General features: G+C 36.7%; 1 protein-coding gene across 2 annotated transcripts in view; it reads right to left on the reverse strand.

Annotated features, from left to right (window-relative positions):
- The window catches only part of PDE11A (phosphodiesterase 11A), a 424,947-nt gene that overhangs the window by 213,285 nt on the left and 187,579 nt on the right, over positions 1-24,083 (reverse strand). For both annotated transcript variants that reach the window (XM_008058244.1, XM_008058245.1), the window contains one exon: positions 3,804-3,936. In XM_008058244.1, the coding sequence (XP_008056435.1) occupies positions 3,804-3,936 (133 nt within the window). The remainder of the gene's footprint in view (positions 1-3,803; positions 3,937-24,083) is intronic.

The following is a 24,083-nucleotide window of genomic DNA, read 5'->3' on the forward strand; positions in this document are numbered from 1 at the left end:
CTGAAACGGCACTCAATCCAGACTGTGATTTTATGAAATAGTCTCTGCTTAACCTACCACAGTTTACTATCTTCAGACATCATTGCTTCTAACTACAAGATCAGGGCATGAAATTTTTATGCCCAATCCCATAGAAATAATGTTGCCTTTTTGCTTGAGCGTCCACATTGTTCTTTTTATAGATCAGCAGGGCTGTCTGCCTTATTGGACTGGACTATATGTGTGGAAGAAAATGTAATATGGCTGTATCACTAATCAGAAAGGAATGGAGTGAGAGTCTACCTGTGGATACAAGAATATGGTATATACAATTTCACTATATTGTACTAGCAAGAAGTATTCTCGAGTATTTAATTGTGTTTACTAAAAGTGCTGTTTTTCTTAAGAAAAAAAGAGCAACTGGACAATAATTTTTCATTCACTCATAAAGGTAAAGATGCTCATAGTTTTTGACCCAACATGTCATTCTACTACATATAAATGGTACAAAACTCTTTTACTTGAGCACCTAGAGATATGTACAAGAAAGTCCTCATAGTTATGTATGTGACAGTATAACACTGAATCCAAATGTCCATCAACACTATAGTGGATAAACAAAGTGAGGCTTTATTCATGCAGTGAAATATTTTGCAGCAATGAAAATAAATAACTGAATTATAAGTTTACCACAATCCAGTGACTTAATGTTGACAGAAAGAAACTAAGCCATAAAAGCTTACAAAACTTAGAAGGTATGTCCAACCCATGGCCTGCGGGCTGCATGAGACCTAGGACATCTTGTAATGTGGCCCCACAAAATTCTTTAGCATCATATGTTTTTTAGCATTTATTTGCTTCATAACCTCATGTGTAGTTCCATTTATGAAGGTCACAATCATGCCTTATTAATGACATCACTTTTTGGCAGCACATATGTTTGTGAGCAGCTGTTTTCAATTATGAAGACACAAAGAGCAACATTTGAACAAACATTTCAGATAAGCACCTTGAGAACTAAGAATTGTGACCACTTCCACAGAACCAGACATTGATAGATTAGTTTTACAAAAACTACTTTTATATCATTTTCATTTTTCTAAATTTTATAATAAAAAATAAAAGGAGTCTTATTATCTATATACACTAACTATATTATTTAATTTATGTGCAATCTAAGACAATTCCTCTTTACTCAAAGCAGCTCAGAGAAACCACTCAGTGTGGCCCAGGGAAGCCAAAAGATTGGACACCCCTGTTATGGTATTATTCAATTTATATACTATTCAGAGACATGCAAAATATAACAATATACCTGGCAAGGATTCAAGCATGCACAATGCTGAATGATAAATTCGAATTCTGGATACTGGCTACTTTTGTGGGAGAAATAAAGGCAATGAGATTTAGGGAAGATCAAGGGAAAGATTCAAAAGTAATGATAACTTTTTTCTCAAACTGGGTGATGGGTACCTGGGTGTATACTGCAACATGTGCTGTTATTCCTTTACGTACGTTTTATGAACCAATTTTTCAAAAAGCAGTGGTGTAATTTGTTGATTGTTTTTGCTTCTCCAGAATTGGACTCTCTATATAGTCCAAAGCTAAGAGCAGAAAAACAGCAATGCATACCAATTTTAGCGCTATAAGTTGGGATAGAAATGACCATTATCTCTTGACGTCTAATCAAATATGTTGACTTTGTAACAATGAATTGCAGTTAATGACTTTCTGCATAGTAAAGCCTTTGTGTTTATTCAGTTATTGCTGATGTTACTACAACACTGACAGCATTTCTTGATAAAATTACGTGTGCAGAAATCTTTTCTTTGATATTCCCTCTAAAATCAAGGAAGAGACAAAGAAAGCAAAAGGCAAAGCCTCATAATATCTAAAACCAATCACAACGCAAAAGTATGTAAATATTGACATCTGTAAATCATTTTCGCTGTGCCAGTCATAGAACAAGGTGGTGGTGTTCTACCTTACATGAAGAAAACTAAAGAACTTTGGTTGTGAACTTCCCCAAGGAAGGTACTCAAAGTTCAGATTTAATGTCTCAGAACTGAAGAGAGTTAGAGGGTCGTCCACATTAGATAAGCTAAAGGAACAGCCAGAAAGGTGCCCAAGGCAGACTGGGAGTTCATGAATGTATTTATGAGATAAAAGCATCTAAACTCAAGAAGGAGTCAAAAATACATGGGACACATAGCCTGGGGAAAAAGAGTTCCAGGTTGCTACAAAGAAGTGATGAGTTTTGGGAATTTAAGATTTCCCTTCAGAGTTCTGCAAAGATGAACTGACTGAAGTTACCAATTAGACTTGGATCCCAGATCCCTGCCATCATTGTGTTCCCATCACAATTGTGTCCCCGCACAGTATAGTATTAAGAGCAAGGACTATGGAGTCTGAGAGTGTTAGGACTGAATCTGTTTGTCTCCAGAGCCATAGACAAGCTTTTGGTTTCTGTAAAATGGGGATGATGACACCTACCTCTCAGGATTGCAGGGATTAAATGTTCAGCAGTTGTTATTATTAGCCTGTCCTCTGTTCTGTATCCAGTGTGATCATTCTAAAATACAGCTCTTGCTTCTCCACATTTAAAACTCAACTACTGGTTCTCCGTTGTGCAGGATAAATACTCAGACTTCTTAACAAGGCTTTCAAAGTCTTTTGGTGATCTGGCCCCTGCTTCCCTCTCTAGCCTCATGGACTATGGTCCTCCAGACACAGGAGGCTGGTAGACTGTCTCATTTCCCCAACTCTCCATGACTGCTCAGCTTTGCCTGGGACACGAGTCTCCTCGTCCTTCCTCACCCAAAACATGTCTGTTGCTCTTCAGAGGAAACTTTCCAATTTAATGAAAAAAATACATGTGTGTGTATCTCTCTATATTCAATATGTATACTACATATGTAGGTATGTATATGTATATATTCAATATGTATATTATATATTTAAATATGTGTGTATACATGTAGGTATGGAGGTACGTATATACCTACATACACAAAGAGACACATTAGTTCATATGAATTTATTTGTATGATATTCTATACTACTTTAGAATGTAAACTTTAAAAATGTTTTACTATATTCTGTATATCAGTACAACATGCTAGATAATTAACATTAAACAATAATACCAAGAAAATTACTCTTTCTTAGGAGCAATTTTTAAAAATGTGTTACTTGTTTCAGGATCTATTGGGAAATAACTGTTATACACTCATTTTTATAATTAAATATTCCATAGTTTAATATAAAATGTTCCCAATTATAAAAAACCATCAGATTAAGGGTAGCCATTTTACCACAAATCAGGGTAGAGATAGGGAGTTTTTTGTCAATAGTAAGTAGTCAATGCCAAAGATGAGCTTAGTAAACTGTCAGTAAATTCAGGAGTTGCTATTGATCTGTATGATGTCTTTGTTTTTAAGATATGAGGTTTCGCTACGTAGGCTGGAGAGCAGCAGCTATTCACAGGTGCCATTCCATAACTAATCACTACGGGAGTTTTGACTTACTTCATTTTCATCCTGGGCCTGTTCAGCTCTCCTTAGGGAAACTGGTGGTCTCCCATTCCTGGAAGGTCATCATAATTATGCCAAACTTAGTACAGACACCTGATCAGATCAGCATAGGCCACTACAACCCAGATCTCTTGAACTAAAGTGATCCTCCAGCCTCAGCCTCTTGAGTAGCTGGGACTACAGGTATGCGCCACCACGCTAAGCGTGATGTCCCTTTTTTGGCTTCAACCAGTAAGCCAGCAGCAGTGTGACAACTGAGCCTCACGACTGCAGCCAGAGGACTCCTCTTACCTCGGCATCGAAGCGTGGGTCCTGGTAGGCATCACTGATGTTCACTGGAAGGCCTGTCGAAGCAACCAGCTCGGCAACGCTGTTATTTATTTGCCAGTCTGAGTATGACGATTTCTCCATGCTCTCTTTGAAACTATCGAGCACCAAGGCAGGCAATAAAAAAAGAGAGAACCATAAGGTTGCTTGAAGGCAAACCCTGTATACTATAGCAGGATAATTTATCCTTTTAAGAGGAGATAAGTGACATTAGTTGCCGAACAATAATGAGGTACTTACCAGTAGCTATTTCAAAATGACTTACCTGCTGTAATGTATAATAATCAAATCCATGTGTAGAAACAAAAGATTCCCTGTGATCCAGAAAGCAACTCTAGGTTGTATTTAGGTCCCAAAGCAGGCGGATATAAAGTAGATTGACCAAAATTGACAAAAGGACACTAATGCTGTGGCCTAATAAAATTCTACCAAACTCCCCAGCCTGCCTCCCTTGACTGAAAACACTAGATGTTTGGTACCAGGAAAAATCAAACCCCCAAATGGGGAAAAAAATAAAAAAATAAATTGAGAATTTATAAAATTCTAAATATAGCTAAGGAGCATATCTAGACTATGTGCAATCTTAGTAGATATTTTAGTAACTGTTTAGCATCTTAGTAACTGTTGCTTCAGAGTGTGTTTCTTAACAAAAGCATATTTCCTACTTATAAAATCTCACTTAAAAGTCTCTTTTCATGACCCCAATATCAACAATTTAAATTATATCCATAATTGATTTGAACAAGAAATTTTGCGACAAATGACTTTGTGAACTTTCCCCTGTATCACTTTCACGACAGACATTACACTTACAGAAATGCTGTAAGAATTTGCAAGATGCTCCACTCCCTCCCCCACTTTCCATAATTTCTTCTGCAGGTGCATACAAACCGAGCACTGCCGGGAGCTGTGAAGATGCAAAATTGAGTACTTTTCAAATTAGCACTAGCAAGAAAAATTTTCATGAAGGATGTCTGATTTGTGACTTAGCAGATAATAACTAAAGTTACAAGATCAAATGCAAGCATACTAGGGCAATGTTTTTCAATCTATAATCTGTGGAACCCTAGGTTTTATAAGATGTTAAATGAATGCACTGCAGAAAGAATAATAACTCTATTGACTTTTTAATCTAACCTGCACTATGTGTGAGAAAACACTAAACACTGCACATTGTCATTATTATGCAATAATGTGCCTGTATGATTTTTTTAAAAATTGAGTTCTCACTCTGTCACCCACACTGGAGTGCAGTGGCATGATCACAACTCACTGCAGCTTTGAGTTCCTGAGTTAAAAGGATCTTCCCTCCTTAGCCTCCTAAGTGGCTGGGACTACAGGAGCACACCACCATATTTGGCTAATTTTTTTTTTTTTTTTGTAGTGATGAGATCTCCTATGTTGCCCAGGCTGGCCTCAAACTCCTGGGCTCAAGCAATCCTCCCACAGTCTCCCAAAGTTACAGGATTACATGCATGTACTACTGCACCTAGCCCTGTATGAATCATACCACACTGAGAATGCAGGAAACTGGCATGGAAAGGCCATTACATGTATGAATGAGTAGGGACGTCACTTATCATCATTAACATAGCTCATCTGTATGAGGTTTCTAGCCTGTGTCTGGTAAATTCAGCATATATTTGTAATATTATTCAACCTTTATTGCATATTAAACATTAATAGTACATAAACTTATTCCCCATAGATCTCTGCTGAAAAATGGAAGTTTTAATAAAAAACTGAGTCTTCTAGCTCTTAGATGGTGCCATAATCAAAGAAATGAAAAGACAATACTTCAAAGAGAAGATGAAGCTTTATTTTCTAAAGCAAAAAACAAACAACAAAAAGTCCATTCTTTATATATATATATATATTTTTTTTTTCTTGCTATTTTATATCTGTGAGAAATGAAATTTTATGTTGTACTTCAATGGAAGCAAAATCTAGGAACAGGATAATGCACCTGATATGAGGCTTCAACTTAATGAAGTCATTTCTAAGTTTATAAAAAGGTGAGGACTGAAGTCTGACCTTTCTTTCAGGGATTAATTGGCCTGCCAGTTCATTCTGTGCCATCTGTGTATTTTCTTTTACATTATAATTTCTAAAGTTCTGTGATCACACAGTTTGGAAAGTGCTGACTAGAGTGTCCTGCGGAGAGTGGGAAGCAGAGCTGCAGCAGGACCTGGGGAAGGGTCTGAGCAGGAGTCAGGGGAGGAACCTGAGAAACAGTGGGGTAGGGGGGCTAAGGAAGGAGCCAGTTTTACCAAGTGTCAAAAAGTTGGGCCTTTCATGATGAGCAGGAGTTCAGCAAGGAGAGATTGGGGGGGCGAGGAGGAAACAGCAGGAACAGAAGACACACACGCTGCAGAGCACAAGGCACAATTAGTAAACACATGGAGGAGAATAAGTGACGTGGTTTGAGCTATGACATTAGGAACCTTATCCAGGGACAATGAATAAGAAGAACTGGCTAAGAGAGATTGAAGGTGGGAAAAGATCCTGATAAAGTAACGGAAGTCATGGTGGGAGGTGATGATGCTGGTGACTCAAGAGGTAATGCCAAGGATTCTTCGGGGCTTGTTGGACAGACAATAGTGACTTACATTTTACTCTTGGGTGCCTGTGGCCCTATTGGTAGAAGGGCGTTGTTTTGGGGTGTGGGGAGATGGGGGTGGGATTTGGTGGGGAAGGACTGACAGACATTCAGCAAACCTGGGACATGTTGCTCATTGTTGAAAATCCGGGGAAGAACCCTGATCAGTCCTTGGGATTGAAATACTGATCCAGAGCTAGGATTATCTTCAGAGAGAGCTGAAGATGAATCAGGGAGGGAATATATAGGGAAGTCTATGTCTAGGGAAAGGAAGGAGAGGAAAGGCAATAATGAGGGGGGAAGAGAGAAAGGAAAAAAAGGGAAAACTTAAATGTATCATCATCTCCTGTGGGCCAAGAGCCAGACCAGATACTTCACCTAACTAATTGGTTTTGTTCTCACATAAATCCTTTGAAATGGGTACACTTCTCTACATTTTATAAATAAAAAAACTGAGGCCCAGAGATGCTTAATAACATTCCCAAGTGGAGACATAATTTTCACTTAAATCAGATTGCAACATCCTAGACAATACTATTTTTCCTATTGCCATTCAAAAGGAATTAATGGGTAGGAATAGAGGAAGAATAGTGGATGTCACTAAAAAAATGAAGGGAAGGGCAGTCAACATCAGAGAAAGTTTTGGGAAGATGTTGAAAAACATAAACACTTCAGCCTGAGACTTCAATCAAAGAAAGGGAAGAAAAAAACATAGATTTTTATGGCTAAGAGCTTTAGGTTTTACTTATAGAATTCGCAAAAGTACGATGACAAAAACCCTTACTGAGCAGGGGCTTCTAAAAAACACATTCTAAATCTAAAACATGCTTAGAATTTGATTTAGTTTAGGCCACATAGTGCATTGAAATAATTCTAAAAAAAGTAAACAGTGTAGCAGGGGTACTGACTCTGTTCAAGGCACTGCTGAGGTGGTTTCTAGAAAGTACAAGCTATGGTCTCTACCTTCAGAGAACTTGCCACCTAGCTGGGGAGATGAGAAATAAACACCCTGACATTTAAATGCTCGGTTCAAATTTCAAAAGGAAAAACTTTCACACAGCTGTGTGGATATGTTTCCGAGTCACCTACACCAATCATGAACGCTGAAGAACTCCAGGAAGGAAGAAGTGTCTTCGGGTGCTGTTATCTAGCTAAGGCATCAAAGAGAAGGTAAGATTGGAACCACTCTATAGTTGCAAGGGTTCAAAGTTTTTGAAACTGTCTCTGCATTTCTTCAGTTTAATGTTGCGCAGGCACATAAATCAAGGCCTAGGTGATAGCATACTCAGAGACACAGTCAGGATAGCTGACTTTTCACTCTTGGTATTTATATTACTGTCTTAGTCCATTCAGGCCACTATAACAAAATACGGTAAACTGAGTGGTTTAAAACAACAGATATTTATTCCCTCAGTTCTGGGTACTGGGAGATCCAAGATCAAGGCTCCAGCCAATTCGGTGTCTGGCGCTATCTTGCTGTGTCCTCACACAGTAGAGGGAATGAAGGATCCCTCTGGGGTCTCTTTTGTAAGGACATCAATCCCATTCATGAGGGCTTCAACCCCATGACCTAATCACCCTCCAAATGCTCCACCTCTCACATTAGGCATCAGCTTTCAACATATGAACTTTGGGGGGCAGGGCACAAATATTCAGACCTTAGCAATCAATCACACCCTGGCTTTTATATCAGTTTAACCTTCCAAATCCTAGTGTTCTATTGTTATGCAGAATTATGACACTGAGTAAGGGCTTTCAACATTTTGCTTCTTTTCTTTTAAAAAAAGAAAAGGTAATTTTGTGTTATAATTAAGACCATGAGTTTTTAAGTCAGGTATATCTCAATCAAATGCTTTTTGCTGCACCCTAGCAAAGTGCTCTTGGATAAGTTATTTATACTTCATCTCTAAAATGAGTACAATAGGAACACTATGGAGATTAAGGTAATAATTTATAAGGGCTTAGCATATTATATAGCCCACAGTAAACATTTTCTAAAAGCATCACAACTTTTAAAGCAAATTCTGCCGTTAGTACCCCTTTGTACATTTCAGCAATGTAGTGTTGTGAATTTAATCACAAAGGAAAGGGTCTAAATTATTTATGCTTTATTTATTTGTTTTATTATTATTATTTTATTTCAATAGCTTTAGGAGGTGCAAATGGTTTTTGGTCTGGGCTTTAAGTGTATCTTCCACCCCCTTCTGTGCATATTGCACCCTATTTCTGTTTTCTGAGATATGCATCTAACTTAAAGGGTCAGCTTTTTCATACAAGTCCTATAAGTCGCCTCCCCTGATTTATGAGGGCCCTTTTATTCAGTATGGTTTCTTCACCTTTGATTAGCTGCTGTTGGAACAGAACATGGCAAGATCACACCCACCGTCACATGTAGTTCTGCCCTGCACAGGAGTGCCCTATAAAAGGGAGGAAAAGTAGCTAAAATTTAATCTATTTGTGTATGTTTGCTCAGAGTTGCATCCACTTAAAGAAGGTATTTTTTCCTAATTCTCACAGAGATACATGTATGGGCTGTCAATGGCCCTGCTTCAATCTTCTGACAAATGGGCATGCAATCTCAAATGGAGCATCTTCAGTGACAGGAAACTCGCTCCCTACCACATACCCCATTCATTTGATGGCACCTCAGTTTACTTTCTAGTAATTATCATCTTTTGTTCCCAGTCCTGTGTAGCCACAGAACATGGATCTCATTATCTGACAGGCTGCAAAATAGAAGTAATTAGCAAGCCCACTGTGGTTGTCCAACCAACATCATTCCCTTCCAACCTATCTCCAATCCTTTCAACTACTCTCTTGTGACACACTTTCCTTACTTGCACCATGCCAGTCCTAGACACAGTCCTGCTTGTTCATAATCCTTTTGAGTACTAAAGCCATTCCAGAACACAGTTCTCCCCAGGAGTCTGAGCAGGATGGAGGTGGGATGCCAGCTCTTTCATTCTATACCCTGTTCTGACCAACGAAAGGATTAATAGTTCCCAATAGGTCTTATTTTTGATATTTTTTGGAAGTTTAAACTATATCCAAAGTTTAATGAACCAACTTTCTTGAGTCCAGAAGAATCTAACAAGAGACATCAAAGGCCAACTAATCTAACACTAAGATTTTCCATTTGAGCCAGAACCAAGATACAGAGATTCACTGCAGTTTGGAAATACATCTACAGCATGATTACTCCCAGGTCTCCACAATTTGTGGGTGCAAATAAGTTCATGTCAGTTTTGTGGTGATTAGCTGTCATATGCATAATATAAAAACCACAGACACCTCTAAGTCTTCCCCTGATCTCATAGTCTTTGGGGAGATTTATTCTTAATTCAAGAACCCATGTCAATGTCCACTACTTAGAAGCCACTTGATGGGAAGCAGGCCACTGTTTCCCAAGGTACCAAAGCTATATGGAATAAGGAAAAAATACTCTGCCAACTCTATGAAGCATTTTGGTGCCTGGGTCCTAATACCATGTTGCTTGCACACACATTGTCACAATTTTCCTATTTAAACAGCTTCTTTAGCCTTTGCCCATATCCCTCTCTGTAGAGGTAGATTCTAAAACTGGGCTGCCCATCTATATATGACAGGTATATGTGTGCCAACTCCTTCCTTCAACAAAAAGAAAAAGACTCTTATCAATCACCTCATGCAAGTGAATGTCTGGCGCAAGATGTATACTTTGCAACAGTGCACAATAGGAAAAAATGGCATGTTATTCTTAACAACATTTTGGTTTTTAAAACCAAATGTCCATTGAACAACCATTAAGTTTCCAAAGATTGTTTTTAAAAAAACAACCTTTGGAAACTTGTTCATGTTTAATACCTTCTCACACTCAAGTCATAACACTATTTTGATATTTAAAAAAAAGTTCTGACTTAAAGGAAAAAAGAAATTGCAGGCAGGAAAAAAAAAAACCTTAAAATAAGGGTTTAAGAAAAGTAAAAGAAATATAATTAACATCTAAAATTCAGTGAAACTTCCTTAAGAGGTAAACATTAATAGCTTATTTTAATTCTCTGAAAAGTAGACCACTAAGGTCAAGATTCGTTTTTTTACATTATTTTTATTTTTTAAATTTTTTTACAGGTGTGTGCCACTACTTCTGGCTAATTTTTAAAACTTTAATTTTATTATAGAGATGTGGGGTACAAGCAAGGATTAACTACACAAGTAGGCTGCATGCAGGTGAAGTTTGGGTCTCCAACCGGCCCTCACTTCCCCTGGCTTGGGACCAGGTACACTTTGCAATGTCTCATGCCCCCCACCCCTGGTAGTGCCCAGTGATTGCCAATTTCTCCCTTGTGCTAATGTTATTAATGTTCAGATCCCACATGTGAGTGAGAATATGTGGTATTCAGTTCTTTCTTTCTGTGATAGATCACTATCACAGTATGATGGTCTCCAATTCCAACCAATTTGCTGTGAAGTCTACAATTTTGTTCTTCTTTATGGCTGTGTAATAATCTGTCATGAGCATGTACCACATTTTCTTTATCCAGTCCCTTTCAATGGGCAGTAGGGTTGGTTCCATGTTTTTGCTATTGTGAATAGTGTGGCTATAAACATGCACGTGCAGGTGTCTTTTTTGAACGATTTGTGTTCCTCCAGGTATAATCCCAAAAGAGGGATTACTGGATAGTATGGAAATTCAATGTTTAGTTTTTTTAGGAATCACCACAATGCCTTCCATAGGGGCTGAGATAGTTTACACTCCCACTAACAGTGTAGAAGCGTTCCCTTTTTTCTGCACCTGTGCCACCATCTACAGTTTTCTTATTTATTAATGATGGCTATCCTTACTGGAGTTAGGTTCATTTTAAAATAAGAATGACTGGGCAAGGTGGCTCACACCTGTAATCCCAGTGCTTTGGGAGGCCGAGGCTGGAAGATCTCTTCAGTCCAGGAGTTCCAGACCAGCCTGGGCAACATTGCGAGACCTCAGCTCTACAAAAAAAATCTAAAAGTTAGCTGGGTGTAGTGGTGCACATCTGTAGTCCTAGCTTCTTGGGAGGCTAACACAGGTATATCACTTGACCCCAAGAGTTGGAGGCTGTGGTGAGCTGTGATCATGCCACTGCACTCCAGCCTGGACAACAGAGTGAGACTCTGACTCAAAAAAAGAAAATAACAAGCTAATTGGAAAGAAATCCTTTATCTTATTTTGCTAGAATCAGGGACATAGAAAGATGTAGGTTTTTAAGCGAGTTTCATGTAAAGAGCAGCAGTTTAGATTCTCCTTCCTCAGCAGTAACTTGCTTCCAAATGTGAGGCTCAAACTGACTTCAAAGAGAGCTTCTTGAGCTCAAATATATTGACTGTGGAGAGATAAAGATAATTGCCCTATTATAGAAAACACATGATTCCCGAAATGTGGTTGCCCCTGAAGTGAGGGCCAGTGAGGTAGATACAAACCTCAGGGTTGACAAGCTGCAGAGTAGTGTAGGAGGGAAATCAATACAAGCAAAACAAAACAAGACAAAATAAAATACCCCAGGACAAGTGACTTCAACATCTTTCATTATCTGAATACCTGATTTTTTGTGTTCAAGCACAGAAAACTGTATAAAAATAAAAATAAATTTAAAGTTATCCCCAGAAATACCTGTCCAAAATTAGGTTGGAAGATAAAACATCTAAATAAAATAATGTTAATAATTAGACTGTGCCTGTGTTGATGTTTCTGTTCTCAACATAAGAGTTTACTTACATGTCTGCACTAGAAACTCCCAGGACATCACTCTTTTAAGAATGACCATTGTTTTGGCCTTTACTAAGTTCTGAACAGGAGTGGGCTGAATCTTGCATGAAGTGAACAATAAGGGTCGTTTCCTTTTTTCTGAAAAGAACTGACACATGGAAACCCACCTGTATATGCATGTCAGGCTTACTAGTCCCTTCTTATATGGAGAAAAGTATGGGTAGAAGCTAAAGGGCCACACTCTCAAGGAGCTCACAACGACAACAATGGATTGTGATAAGTGCCTTAACGGAAGGATATGAAGGCATTATGGGAACAGAGAAAAGAAGGGTCAGTTCTGTTTGGGTTGGGAATGGTATTTGGGGAACCACTTCACAAAGGAAGTTAGTCTAAGCTGATACTTGAAGGATAAGTAAGAGTTCACTTGGTGGAAAAAGAAGATAAAAACAATTCAGACAAAACTGCAGCTTATTTTCTGAACCGGTATAGTAAATAATATACCCAACACTTAGGATACATAGTGGAAGTGATGAACAAAGTGGAAGAAGCCAATCAATATATTGTGTGGTTCCATGCACATCCTTTGTATCCAAACCACATCCATACAAATGACTCGCTCATGTGTATCAGCAGCCTCTGGAGTCCTGAGCTTTCCACGTACATATCCAAGTACTTCCTGGAGATTTCTTCCTGGTTTATCCCGAGGTCAAATTTGCCATTTTCAAGACTAAACTAACACATAATAATGATCATTAATGAAGACTGTGACCATTAACCAAAAATAGATCACTAGAGTGGCAATGGACGTTTCAACATGATCTACTTTCTCATTATCAAGGAATGGCTGTCAATTGTTCTTCTGACAACTTAAGTATTATCCAATGAGGGTGGAATCCAGAGAAACAAAGAGTCAGGAACTCGAAGAACTATTTGGGACAGATATTTCTTTCTTATGTTTTGCAAACTAACGTTTATTTTTCATCCACAGGCTATATGTGGTAGTATTTGGCATTGTGTTCCATTGATTAGTGGTCAGTCTGAATTTTGGTTCATAAAGGGAAACTTTATTCCTTACTTTTTTTTTTAAGTTCAGGTAAGCCTGTATATCCCTGGAGCCCTTCCTGAAGTCTCCAGCTGTGCAACATTATTTGAAGTTGTTTTTTAATTAGGAGATTAAGGAACTAAATCAATACCAGTGGGACTCAAAGGTAGGACCCCAGCAGGAGAGTCTCTAACACACAGTACTAAGACATTAATAATGCTTCCTAATGACTTCAGTATATCTTTGAAGGATATCAAACAAGTCTTTTAGTTATAAAAAGTAATGAGAAAGTGTGTAATTAACAAGAAGAACCAGTCTGTCAGCACTTACCCAATAGGAGGAGACGAAGAAGCTCCAAGCTGCAGGAGTTCTTGAAATTTATCATAACCCGTTAATGGACTTGTCTTTAAGGTCTTACCTCAAGACACCTCATCACAGTCTTATTTTTCTCATTTTAAGCATTCTGTATTATCAGAATTTAAGACATGGTGACCAAATAACACATTTTCTGTCTTTCATTTCCTCAGGTTGTACAATTGGAATGATGAGATGTATCACTTCTATGAGTTGTGGTCATTTTGGGGTTTGTGATTCTCAGATGAGCATTGTTATGAGTGGTCGGTGTAGTTATAACTGCTTGGTTTCACAGCCAAGCAAATCTGGGTGTTGTTTGTTTGTTTGTTTTTAATTTGGGCCAACATTTTCTAGCTGTGAGACTATAGATAAACGTATTAATATCTCTGATTTTTAGTTTCCTTAATGGAAGATGGGGGAAATAAAACCCACTTAGCAAGATTGTTTTGAGAACACAATCATAGAACATTGAAGAGTACAAGGCACATAGAAGGCTCTCGATATATCACAAAGATTTTTCTTTTATTAAAACATCTAGGTGAGACATTCTCTGTTTAACTGCTCAACTCCTGGGATAGTAGAGAAGATGTTAACTGTTTTTGACTGTGGCATCACTGTCAGATTGGAGAAATATTGAAGAGAAAATGTGCTAGCTGGCAAAGTTGCTAATAGAGCACAGGGTTCCAGTCTGCTAGAAGTTTCAAGTAGCCCCACGACCTTTCTCTGTGGGTGTGCTGTGGCTACCTCCATACACCTCTGGATTGAGAGCACACCTCCAAACAAGAAAGGAGAAGTCGACTGAATTTGTTAAAATACTAACTAAATATGTGATATGACAGACCCTTAAAAGTCCAAGAGTCAAACATAAAAATTAACTGTTAAGGCTTCTGAGTTGCCATAATTCTGTTTACTGCATAGCATTAATCCAAGGGACAGCTGACCTACATAGGCTACTTTATTATGCTTGATCTCAGTACTTATTCATGTGCCTTGTTGTGCATGGAACATTTTTATAGCTTTCATTGGCCTCTGTGACAATTTTACTAGAATGACAAGCTCACTGGTCTGAAATAAACAGAGGTAATGAGAGGGTTTGTCTTTCATTTGAGTTTTCATGCTCAAAACCATGAGAAAGAAATGAATATGTTTAAGAGGTGAAGATTAGATGCCTGAGAAATATGTTTCCTTGAGATTCTTAAGATGAATTTAGATTATACTCAACTTCATCACAAAGACTTCCTCTCCTTCATTGATGTTTAGGTTTTATAATTAACATCATGCAAATGGAGGATAGACACATACCCCATTAGTGCCATGGAGTACATCTATAAAATACAGTTATTTGTGGAAAAAACATGCAAGCCCATAGTATCAGACCGACGTGGTTCCCTAAGAGATAAGCTTTTCTTAGGCATACAGTGTTTCAGTAGAATACTCCAATCTTATAACACTACATATTTTTAGAGAATGGAGGCAGAGAATATCCAGGTGGCTCTGTAAAAATGGAGCTTCCTGGTAAATAAAGTGGCCTTGACACTGAGAGGGAGCATTAGAGCTCAGTCTCTGGTATCAGTCTAGTCTTCCACTGAGCTAATTTAGACCTGCTCAGCCACCTTTTTGCTAAACATCTAAAGAAGAATGGAAATAAGCCTCCAGGGCTATCTGAATCTCTTGCTCTTCAACTGACAAGATTAAATATTGGCATAAGCAGGACGCGATAGCTCAAGCCTGTAATCCCAGCACTTTGGGTGGCCAAAGCAAGAGGATTGCCTGAGCCCAGGGGTTTGAGACAGCCTGGGCAACTTGGTGAGACCTCATCTCTGCAATAAATCAAAAATTAGTCGGGCACAGCAGGACGCCTGTTGTTCTGGCTACTTGGAAGGCTGAGGCAGAAGGATCGTCTGAGCCCAGCAGGTCAATGCTAGGGTGGCCACGAGCACACCACTGCACTCCAGCCTGGGTGACAAAGTGAGATTCCAACTAAAAATATATATATATTGGCATAATGAGGTTGAGCAACCCTGGATATGCTAGACAATGGTCAAAGAGAATTTCCTGATATTCTTCTTTAGAGGAAGTTACACAACAACACAAATCTTGCTTATGTCCCAAGATGACTGATGGTGGTGGTGGTGATGGTGTTGTTTTAACTTTTAATGTTTTAAAGATTTTCTCCATTTCATTGAAATCAGAATATGTAGCATATTTTTATATATACAAAAAACCTATCACATCCTAGCAGAGGCATGGTAAAAGGAAGAAGATCCATACAGAAAAAAATTAAATAAAATATATTTATTATATAATGTGGAAATAGTCTTATATCAGTGTATAAGTTTGCCTGACATTCTCTATTATCCTGGGTAATAGAGAAAGAAAAGAGAAGGTAAAAATTAAAGAGGAGAGAATTTCCAAATTGGCAGAGTAGACTACTGCAAATTTGCTTTTCTATAAAAGCAATGAGAATATGTGTAAAAATTGTCAAAATCAATTTTTTCAGACTGTGGAAATTAATCAAAAGCTTGCAACAGTCCAAGGAGTATTTATTAAAGAAAAATAGTTGAATCTCTGTAATAACAGTGAGTTCTATGGCTTTTAAAATTTACTTTATTTCCATCTCCCTCCCCAGAGTTGGGATACCTCTGAAAACCAATAGCCTAACAATCACTTGTAGAAGAATGAATTTGGAGCTTCCTAAAATCTCTATCTCTAGAAAAGTGTCACTATTTTATCTGTTTGGCAGTTTCATGGAAACATTCATTTACAGAGCTTGTTTTTATTTGACCTGACTCAGAACTTGTTCACGGAGTACAGCCTTTACCACCAGGTACACTTGTGGGAAAAAGAATCAGCAGCAATTGTTTAACATGATAACTGCCTCAGGCAGTGATAACAGTTGCTACAAACAAGATGTTAACCAAAAAACTTAATAAGATAAAATTAGGAATAATACACTCCCAGAAGGTCTGAAATGCTCTGACATAGTCCTAGCAATCTAGAAGGACACACACACACACACACACACACACACACACACACACACACACACACGTATGTATGAATGTCCAGGAAAAGACCTGAGAAAGCTCTAACTTCTAGCTGATATTGAAGCTCTTTGCAAGTAGAAAGTAAAAGTTAAGTAAACTGTCTTCTGGAGAATTGAGGGTATCCCCCACATACACACAAAGACTCTTGGCAAAGGCTGGAAGACTTACTGATTCAAGGCTTTTAAGGAAATCTCTGTCTCAATCTGACAACTGAGCTAACTGAGCAGAAACTTCAGTCGACACATACAACAAAGAATGCAGACTTTATAGGATTAGTTCAGGAAAGTCACTTAACAACAAACAATAATAACAACAACAGAAATAAACATAAATGACAGCAAATTTTAATGGTGGGTTGAAGAAATGGATTTGATTTCCAAAGTTTCAACATTATATCATTTAAAACAATCAGTTTTCTATCAAAAACTATAAGACATATAAGTAAATAGGAATGTATGGTCCACACACAGAAAAAGAAGTAGTTAATTGAAACCATCACTGAGTAAGCCAAGATGCTGGACTTACTAGACAAAAAATTTAAATAAGCTATTATAAATATGTTCAAGATACTAAAGGAAACCATAGCTAAAGATCTAAAGGAAAATATAAGAAAAATGTCTCCCAAATAAAGAATATCAATAAAGAGAAATTATATATATATATTTTTAAAAGAACCAAATAAAAGTTCTGGAATTGAAAAGTTTAGTGACTGAAATAAAAAGCTCACTAGGGAGCCCAACAGTATGCTTGAGAAGGCAGAAGAAAGAATCACTAAACTTGAAGATAGGTCAATTGAAATTATCTAATCTGAGGAACAGAAAGAAAAAATAATGAAAAAAATTGAAAAGACTCTCACAGACACATGGAATAATATCAAGCATACAAATATATGCATAATGGAGATTCCCAGAGAGAAAAGAGAGAAAGAGCCGGAAAGTATATTTGAAGAAATAATGGCCAAGAACTTCTCATATTTTATTAATATAATCATTAACCTATGCATTAAAGAAGCTCAATAAACTACAAGTAAGATAAACTGAAAGGGGTGCAGACCAATAATAAACTGTTCAAAGACAATATCAATGAGATAATCTAGAAAGCAACAAGAGAGATATGACTCATCACATCTAAGTGATCCTCAGTAAGACTGATAGTTCCGTGATTAGAAACTATGAAGGTCAGTAGAGTTGAATGACATATCTATAATACTGAAAGGAAAAGACTGTCAACCAAGAATTTGATAACCAGCAAAACTGTACTTTAAAAATGAAAGAGAAATTAAACTAGCCAAAAACTGAGAAAATTTTTTTACCAGTAGACCTGCCCTATAAAAAATACTAAAGAAAGTCTTCAGGCTGAAATTAAAAAATACTAGAGAGCAACTTGAATTCACATGAAGAATAAAAAAACACTGATAGAGGAAATTTCTAGGTAAATATAAAATATAATATAACTGTATTTTGTTTGTAACTCTTCTTTTCTCCTGTCTAATGTAAAAGACAATTATATATAATGCACAAATTATAAAAATGCATTGATAAGTCTATCATGTAAACAGATGTAATTTATAGGACAACAACAACACAAATAAGGAGGAAGGGAACAGAACTATATGGAGCAAAGTTTTCATATACTATGAAAATCATACAAAATCAGCAGCAATTGTTTAACATGGTAACTGCCTCAGGCAGTGATAACAGTTGCAACAAACAAGAAGTTAACCAAAAACCTTAATTGAACAAGCTTAGGAATGAGATGCTCCCAGAAGGTTTGAAATGCTCTGACATATTAAAGAAGCTCAATAAACTACAAGCAAGATAAATTGAAAGGGATTCAGAAATGTAATAATCAGACAGTCCAAAGAAAATGACAAAGTGAGACTCCAGAAAGCAGCAAGAGAGATGTGATGCAACACATACAAGTGATCCTCAATAAGACTAATAGTTCCATGATTAGAAGCTATAAGGACAGTAGACGGTTGATATGAAAATTAAGTTGATATTAATACAGACTAGATTGTTACAAATTAAGACATTAATTCCAAACTCCAGGGTAATCACTAAGAAAATAACTGATAAAAATAATAAAATAAGTGGCAAGATAATTAAAATGGTGCATTAGAAAACATTTGTTTAACACAAATGAAGGCAGTAATGGAAGAGTAGAGAAATAAATGGCATATTTCAAAAAGCAATGAAAAGGTAGCCATAAATCTTATCTTATTGCTAATTACATTCAATATAAGTGGATTAAACACGCCCATCAAAAGGCAGCAGTCAGGAGAATGGATAAAATAACATAATCCAATTATATGCTATCTAGAAAAGACACACTTTTGGTAAAAAACACAAATAGTTGAAAAGTTAACCCATGCAAACAGCAAACAAAAGAGCTGGAGTGGCTATTAATGTTAAACAAAATAGATTTTAAGAAAAAAATTCACTAGAGACAAAGAAGGATATTTTATAGTGGCAAAGAATAAACCAACAAGAAAATATAACAATTATATATGTACATCCACCTAACAAGAGCTCTCCAAAATATATGAAGCAAAAACGGAGAGAATTAAAGGGAAAAGAAGACAATTCAGCAATAGTTGGAGTCCTCAACACTCTGCTTTCTATAATAGATGGAACAAATAGAAGATTAATAAGGAAGTAGAAGACTTGAACATCACTATAAAACCTAATAGACATCTATAGAATTCATATTGTTCTCAAGGGCATATAAGCTACTTTCTAGGATATACCATATGTTAGGTCACAAGACAAATCTCAATACATTTAAAAGGCTGATATTATAAAAAGTTCTCCAAACAAAATGGAATATAATCAGAAATGAATAGCAAAAAGAAGTTTGGGAAATTTACAAATATTTGGAAATAAAGCAATACACCCCTAAGGAACCAAGAGTCAAAGAAAGAATGATTGTGAAATCATAAAATATTTTGAGATGAGTGAAAACAAAATACAACATACCAAGATACATTGGATACATTTTTTTTTTTTAATTTTATTTTAAAGATGCAGGGTACAATATTCAGGTTAGGTAAACAAATGGTCAATGTGCAGGTAAAGTTTGGGTCTCACTTTGGTCCCTACTTCACCTGGTTTGAGATCAGGTACCCTTATTGACGTGCTTAGAAAAAAATTTATTGCTATAAATGCCTACATAAAAAAAGAAAAGAGGTCTCAAATTAATAACCTCACCTTCCATCTCTCTTTTTCTAGAAAAAAAAGAGCAAACTAAACATAAAGCAAGAAGGAGGGAGAATATAATAATTAAAGGGGAATAAACAAATTAAATAAGAGAAAACAATAGAGAAAAATCAACAGAACAAAAGTTGGTTCTTTGAAAAAAATAAAATGAAATTGATAACTCTTTATCTAGGCTTACCAAGAACAAAAAGACAGAAGACTCAAATCACTAAGACCAAAATGAAAGAGAAGGCTTTACTACCAACATTACAGAAATAAGATTTAAGAAAATATTATCAATAATAGTATGCCAACAAATTAGATAACCTAGATGAAATGGAAAGATTCCTAAAAAAGGCACACCCAGACACAATTGAAAAGAACTCAAAAACAATTTAAAAATCTGAATAGATTTATGAATAAAGAGGTTGAATTAATAATTAAAGATATCTCCACAAAGAAAAGCTCAGAACCAGATAGTTACATTGGTGAAATTCACCAAATGTCTAAAAATTTATTTTTCTTCAAATAACAATCCTTTAAAACTCTTTTAAGAAGTAGAGAATGCTTCTCAATGCATTAGCTACTTGAACATGCAAGTCAAAACCACAGTGAGATGCCACTTTAAAGAAGTAAGTTACTTTACTTCAAGGAAGAAGTAAAATTATCTCTATTTGCAAATGACATGATCTTATATGTAGAAAACCCCAAAAATTCCACCACAAAACAAAAACAAAACTCTTAGAACTGATAAATAAATTCAGTATAATTTCAGGATACAAAAATCAACATGCAAAAATCAGTAGCATTTTTATACATAAATAATGACCTAACTGAAAAAGATATCAAGAAAACAATCCTCTTTATAATAGCATTAAAAAATAGTAAATTTAGCCAAGGAGGTGAAAGATCTGTACACTAAAAACTATAATCATTGATGAAAGAAATTGAAGAAAATAAATAAATGGAAAGATATCCCATGCTCATGAATCAAAAAAATTGATGTCATTAAAATGTCCATATTACCCAAAGCAATATACAGATTCATGCCTTCCCTACTAAAATCCTAATGGCAGCCAGGCATGGTGACTCATGCCTGTAATCCCAGCATTTTGGGAGGCCAACAGAGGAGGATTACTTGAGCCCAGGAGTTTGAAAACAACCTAGGCAATATAGTGAGACTTTTCTCTATAAAAAAAACAAAAACAACAACAACAACAAAAACAATAACTGGGTATGGTGGTGCATGCCTGTAGTCCCAGCTACTCAGGAGTCTGAGGCAGAAGGTTTGCCTGAGCTCAGGGAGTCAAGGCTGTGATGAGTTGGAATTACATCTGGAATCACAAAAGCAAAAATAAATAAACAAGACTACATTATACTAAAAAGTTTCTGCATAGCAAGAGAAACAATTAACAAAATAAAATGGCAACCTATAGACTGGGAAAAATATTTGCAAACTATATAAGGAGTTATTGTCCAAAATTTACAAAGAATTCATATAACTCAATAGTGGAAAGACAAATGATCACAGCCTGGTATTGGTACAAGAACAGGCATATAGACCAATGGAACAGGTTAGAGATTCCAGAATCAAAACATCAATTTCTCAACCAATTCACCTTCAACAAAGCCTTCAATAACAACCACTGGGGAGAGGAGAGCTTATTCAGCTGGGAAAACTGGCTGACCACATGCAGAAGAATAAAACAAGACCCCTACCAATCACCATACCCAAAAAAAAAAAAAAAATCAACTCTAAATGGATCAAAGACCTGATCCACCTGCCTCCTGCAGTAGTCTGTGGGGCATCTGACCCATGCTGAGAGCAAACCTATCGGCCTGCACTGAGAGTTGAGGGAAAGGGCTGGAGGCCAGAGTTGAAAGGAAGTTGAAGTTACAGGAACAGCCTCAGAGTGAGTTTTGTTTTGTGGTGGGGGGTTGTTTGTTTGGTTTGGTTTTTTGTTTTAGTTTTTGTTTCTTTTCCTTTTCTCTCTTTCTGTTTTGGATTACATTCTTATACTTACTATGTTTCTGTTATTTTATTGCTTTCTTTTTAGACTTCCTGTTTGTGTATGGGTATTTCTGAGGGAGAGTACATCAGTGGGGGGCGGGGGATTGTTGGTTTGTGTGTTTGTATGATTGTCTGTATATGCTTGTGTTTTTTAAAAATCTTTTCTGTCTTTGTTTGCATCTCTTTTTATTTGTTAGTTGAAAAACCTGTCTATTTTCCCTCTTCTTTCTCTCTCTCTTCACCTTCCTCTTGTACTCCTCCTTCCTTTTTTCCATTCATTTACTTTTTCTTACCTCATTTTGCTTTCAGGTGGCAAACTTATACCCCCACTGCATAGACAGATTGTAAGGCAGTGGGAAGTAGGTTCCAGGGGCCCACACCTGTCAGTGGATACTGGAATCTGGAAATAGTTTCTGAATCACAGCTCCCCCTCAATTAAATCTCAAAACTGCAAAAAGTACAGCCCACCCACCCACAGTCCAGCTTCAGAATTGAAAAAAGCCAGAGGATCCACATAAGGAAGAATAGGAGATTGAGCAAACAGAAGTAAGAGTTACCCCCCTACCAATCCCTAAAAAACAGAATTAAGGAAGAGGTTAAAAAAAAGGAGGAAAAGTTACACAAATGAAGAAAAACCAAAGACCCCTTCACAAGAAAGAAAGCAGAGAAAGGATTAAAAACACACATGAACCAACAAAAAATCAAAAGAAAGACAACAAACAAACAAACAGGCAGCAGCAACAACAACAAACTCTATAAGAATCTCATCACAGGGATAAACTCCCACATCTCAATAATTAGCCTGAATGTGAATGGACTAAATACACCACTGAAAAGACATAGAATGGCAAAATGTATAAAATATCATGAGGCAACACAGACCCCTGGGATGTCAGCCACTAAGAATACAGAATTTGGAACATAAACAATAAAAAGCCCCCAGAATGACTGGTCTCAAACCACAAACCCAGATATCAAGGCATCAATAGACAGAATGAATAGAATTGAGGAGAGACAAGAGGAAAGAATGAAGGAGTTGATAACTGAGATAGCAGCAATAAAGAATACAGTGAATGAAATAAATAACAAACTGATAAGGATGGAAAGCAGAATTAGCCAAGCAGGAGAAAGAATCTCAGAGTTTGAGGACCAAAATATGGAACTAACCCAAACTGTTAAAAACATTGAAAAGAAGTTTAAAAAGACAGAAAAAGTGATGATAAATTATTCAAAGAGGCCAAACCTAAGATTAATTGGAATCTCTGAGGCAGATAGAGAGTCAGAGACCACCCTGGAACAAACATTCCATGAAATTATCCAAGAAAACTTTTCTTATTCCATCAGTGACACGACCAAACACAAGAGATTCAGAGAACACCTGCAAGACAACAAACAAAAAGACCAAATCCTAGACACATAGAAATCCACCTACACAAAGTAGTTATATGAGAAAAAATCCTAAAGGCAACAAGAGAGAAAGGTCAGACTATCTCTTAAGCAATCAAAAACTAAAAAAGACCAGTTAGAATAGCAGTAGACTTATCTACAGAAACACTTCAGGCTAGGAGAACTTGGAGCCCAATTTTCAAAGTTCTCAAAGATAAAAAATTTCAACCAAGAATTAACTATCCAGCTAAGCTAAGTTTCATCAGTGATAGAGTATTAAAATCCTGCCCTGACAGTCAATCCCTAAGAGCTTTTGCTGCCTCCAGACCAGCTCTACAAGTAACACTTAAGAAAGTATTAAACACAGAAGAAAGGAAAAAAAGAGCAACAATGCCCTTCACAAGAAAGCAAGAAAAAGATTGAAAACACACATGAACCAATCAAAAAATCAAAAGAAAGACAATAAACAAACAGCAGCAACCACAACAAACTCTATAAGAACCTCATGACAGGAATAAACTCTCACATCTCAATAATTAGCCTGAATGTGAATGGACTAAATACACCACTGAAAAGACATAGAATAGCAAAGTATATAAAATATCATGAGGAAACAATAAATTGTCTCAAAGATACTCATCTCACCACAAAGGATATGCACAAACTCAAAGTAAGAGGATGGGAAACAAAATTTCAGGTCAATGGAACACAAAAGGAAGTAGGAGTCATGATCTTAATATCAGACAAAATATCCTCTAAGCAATCAAAAACTAAAAAAAACATGGAAGGTCACTACATAATGATAAAAGGTTCAATCCATCAACAATAGATATCTATTCTAAACATATATGCACCCAACATAGGAGCACCAACTTTCATAAAGCAGCTT

Source organism: Carlito syrichta, unplaced genomic scaffold, assembly GCF_000164805.1.
Source record: "Carlito syrichta isolate Samal-C Ts95f unplaced genomic scaffold, Tarsius_syrichta-2.0.1 Scaffold303265, whole genome shotgun sequence".
Taxonomy (NCBI): Eukaryota; Metazoa; Chordata; class Mammalia; order Primates; family Tarsiidae; genus Carlito; species Carlito syrichta.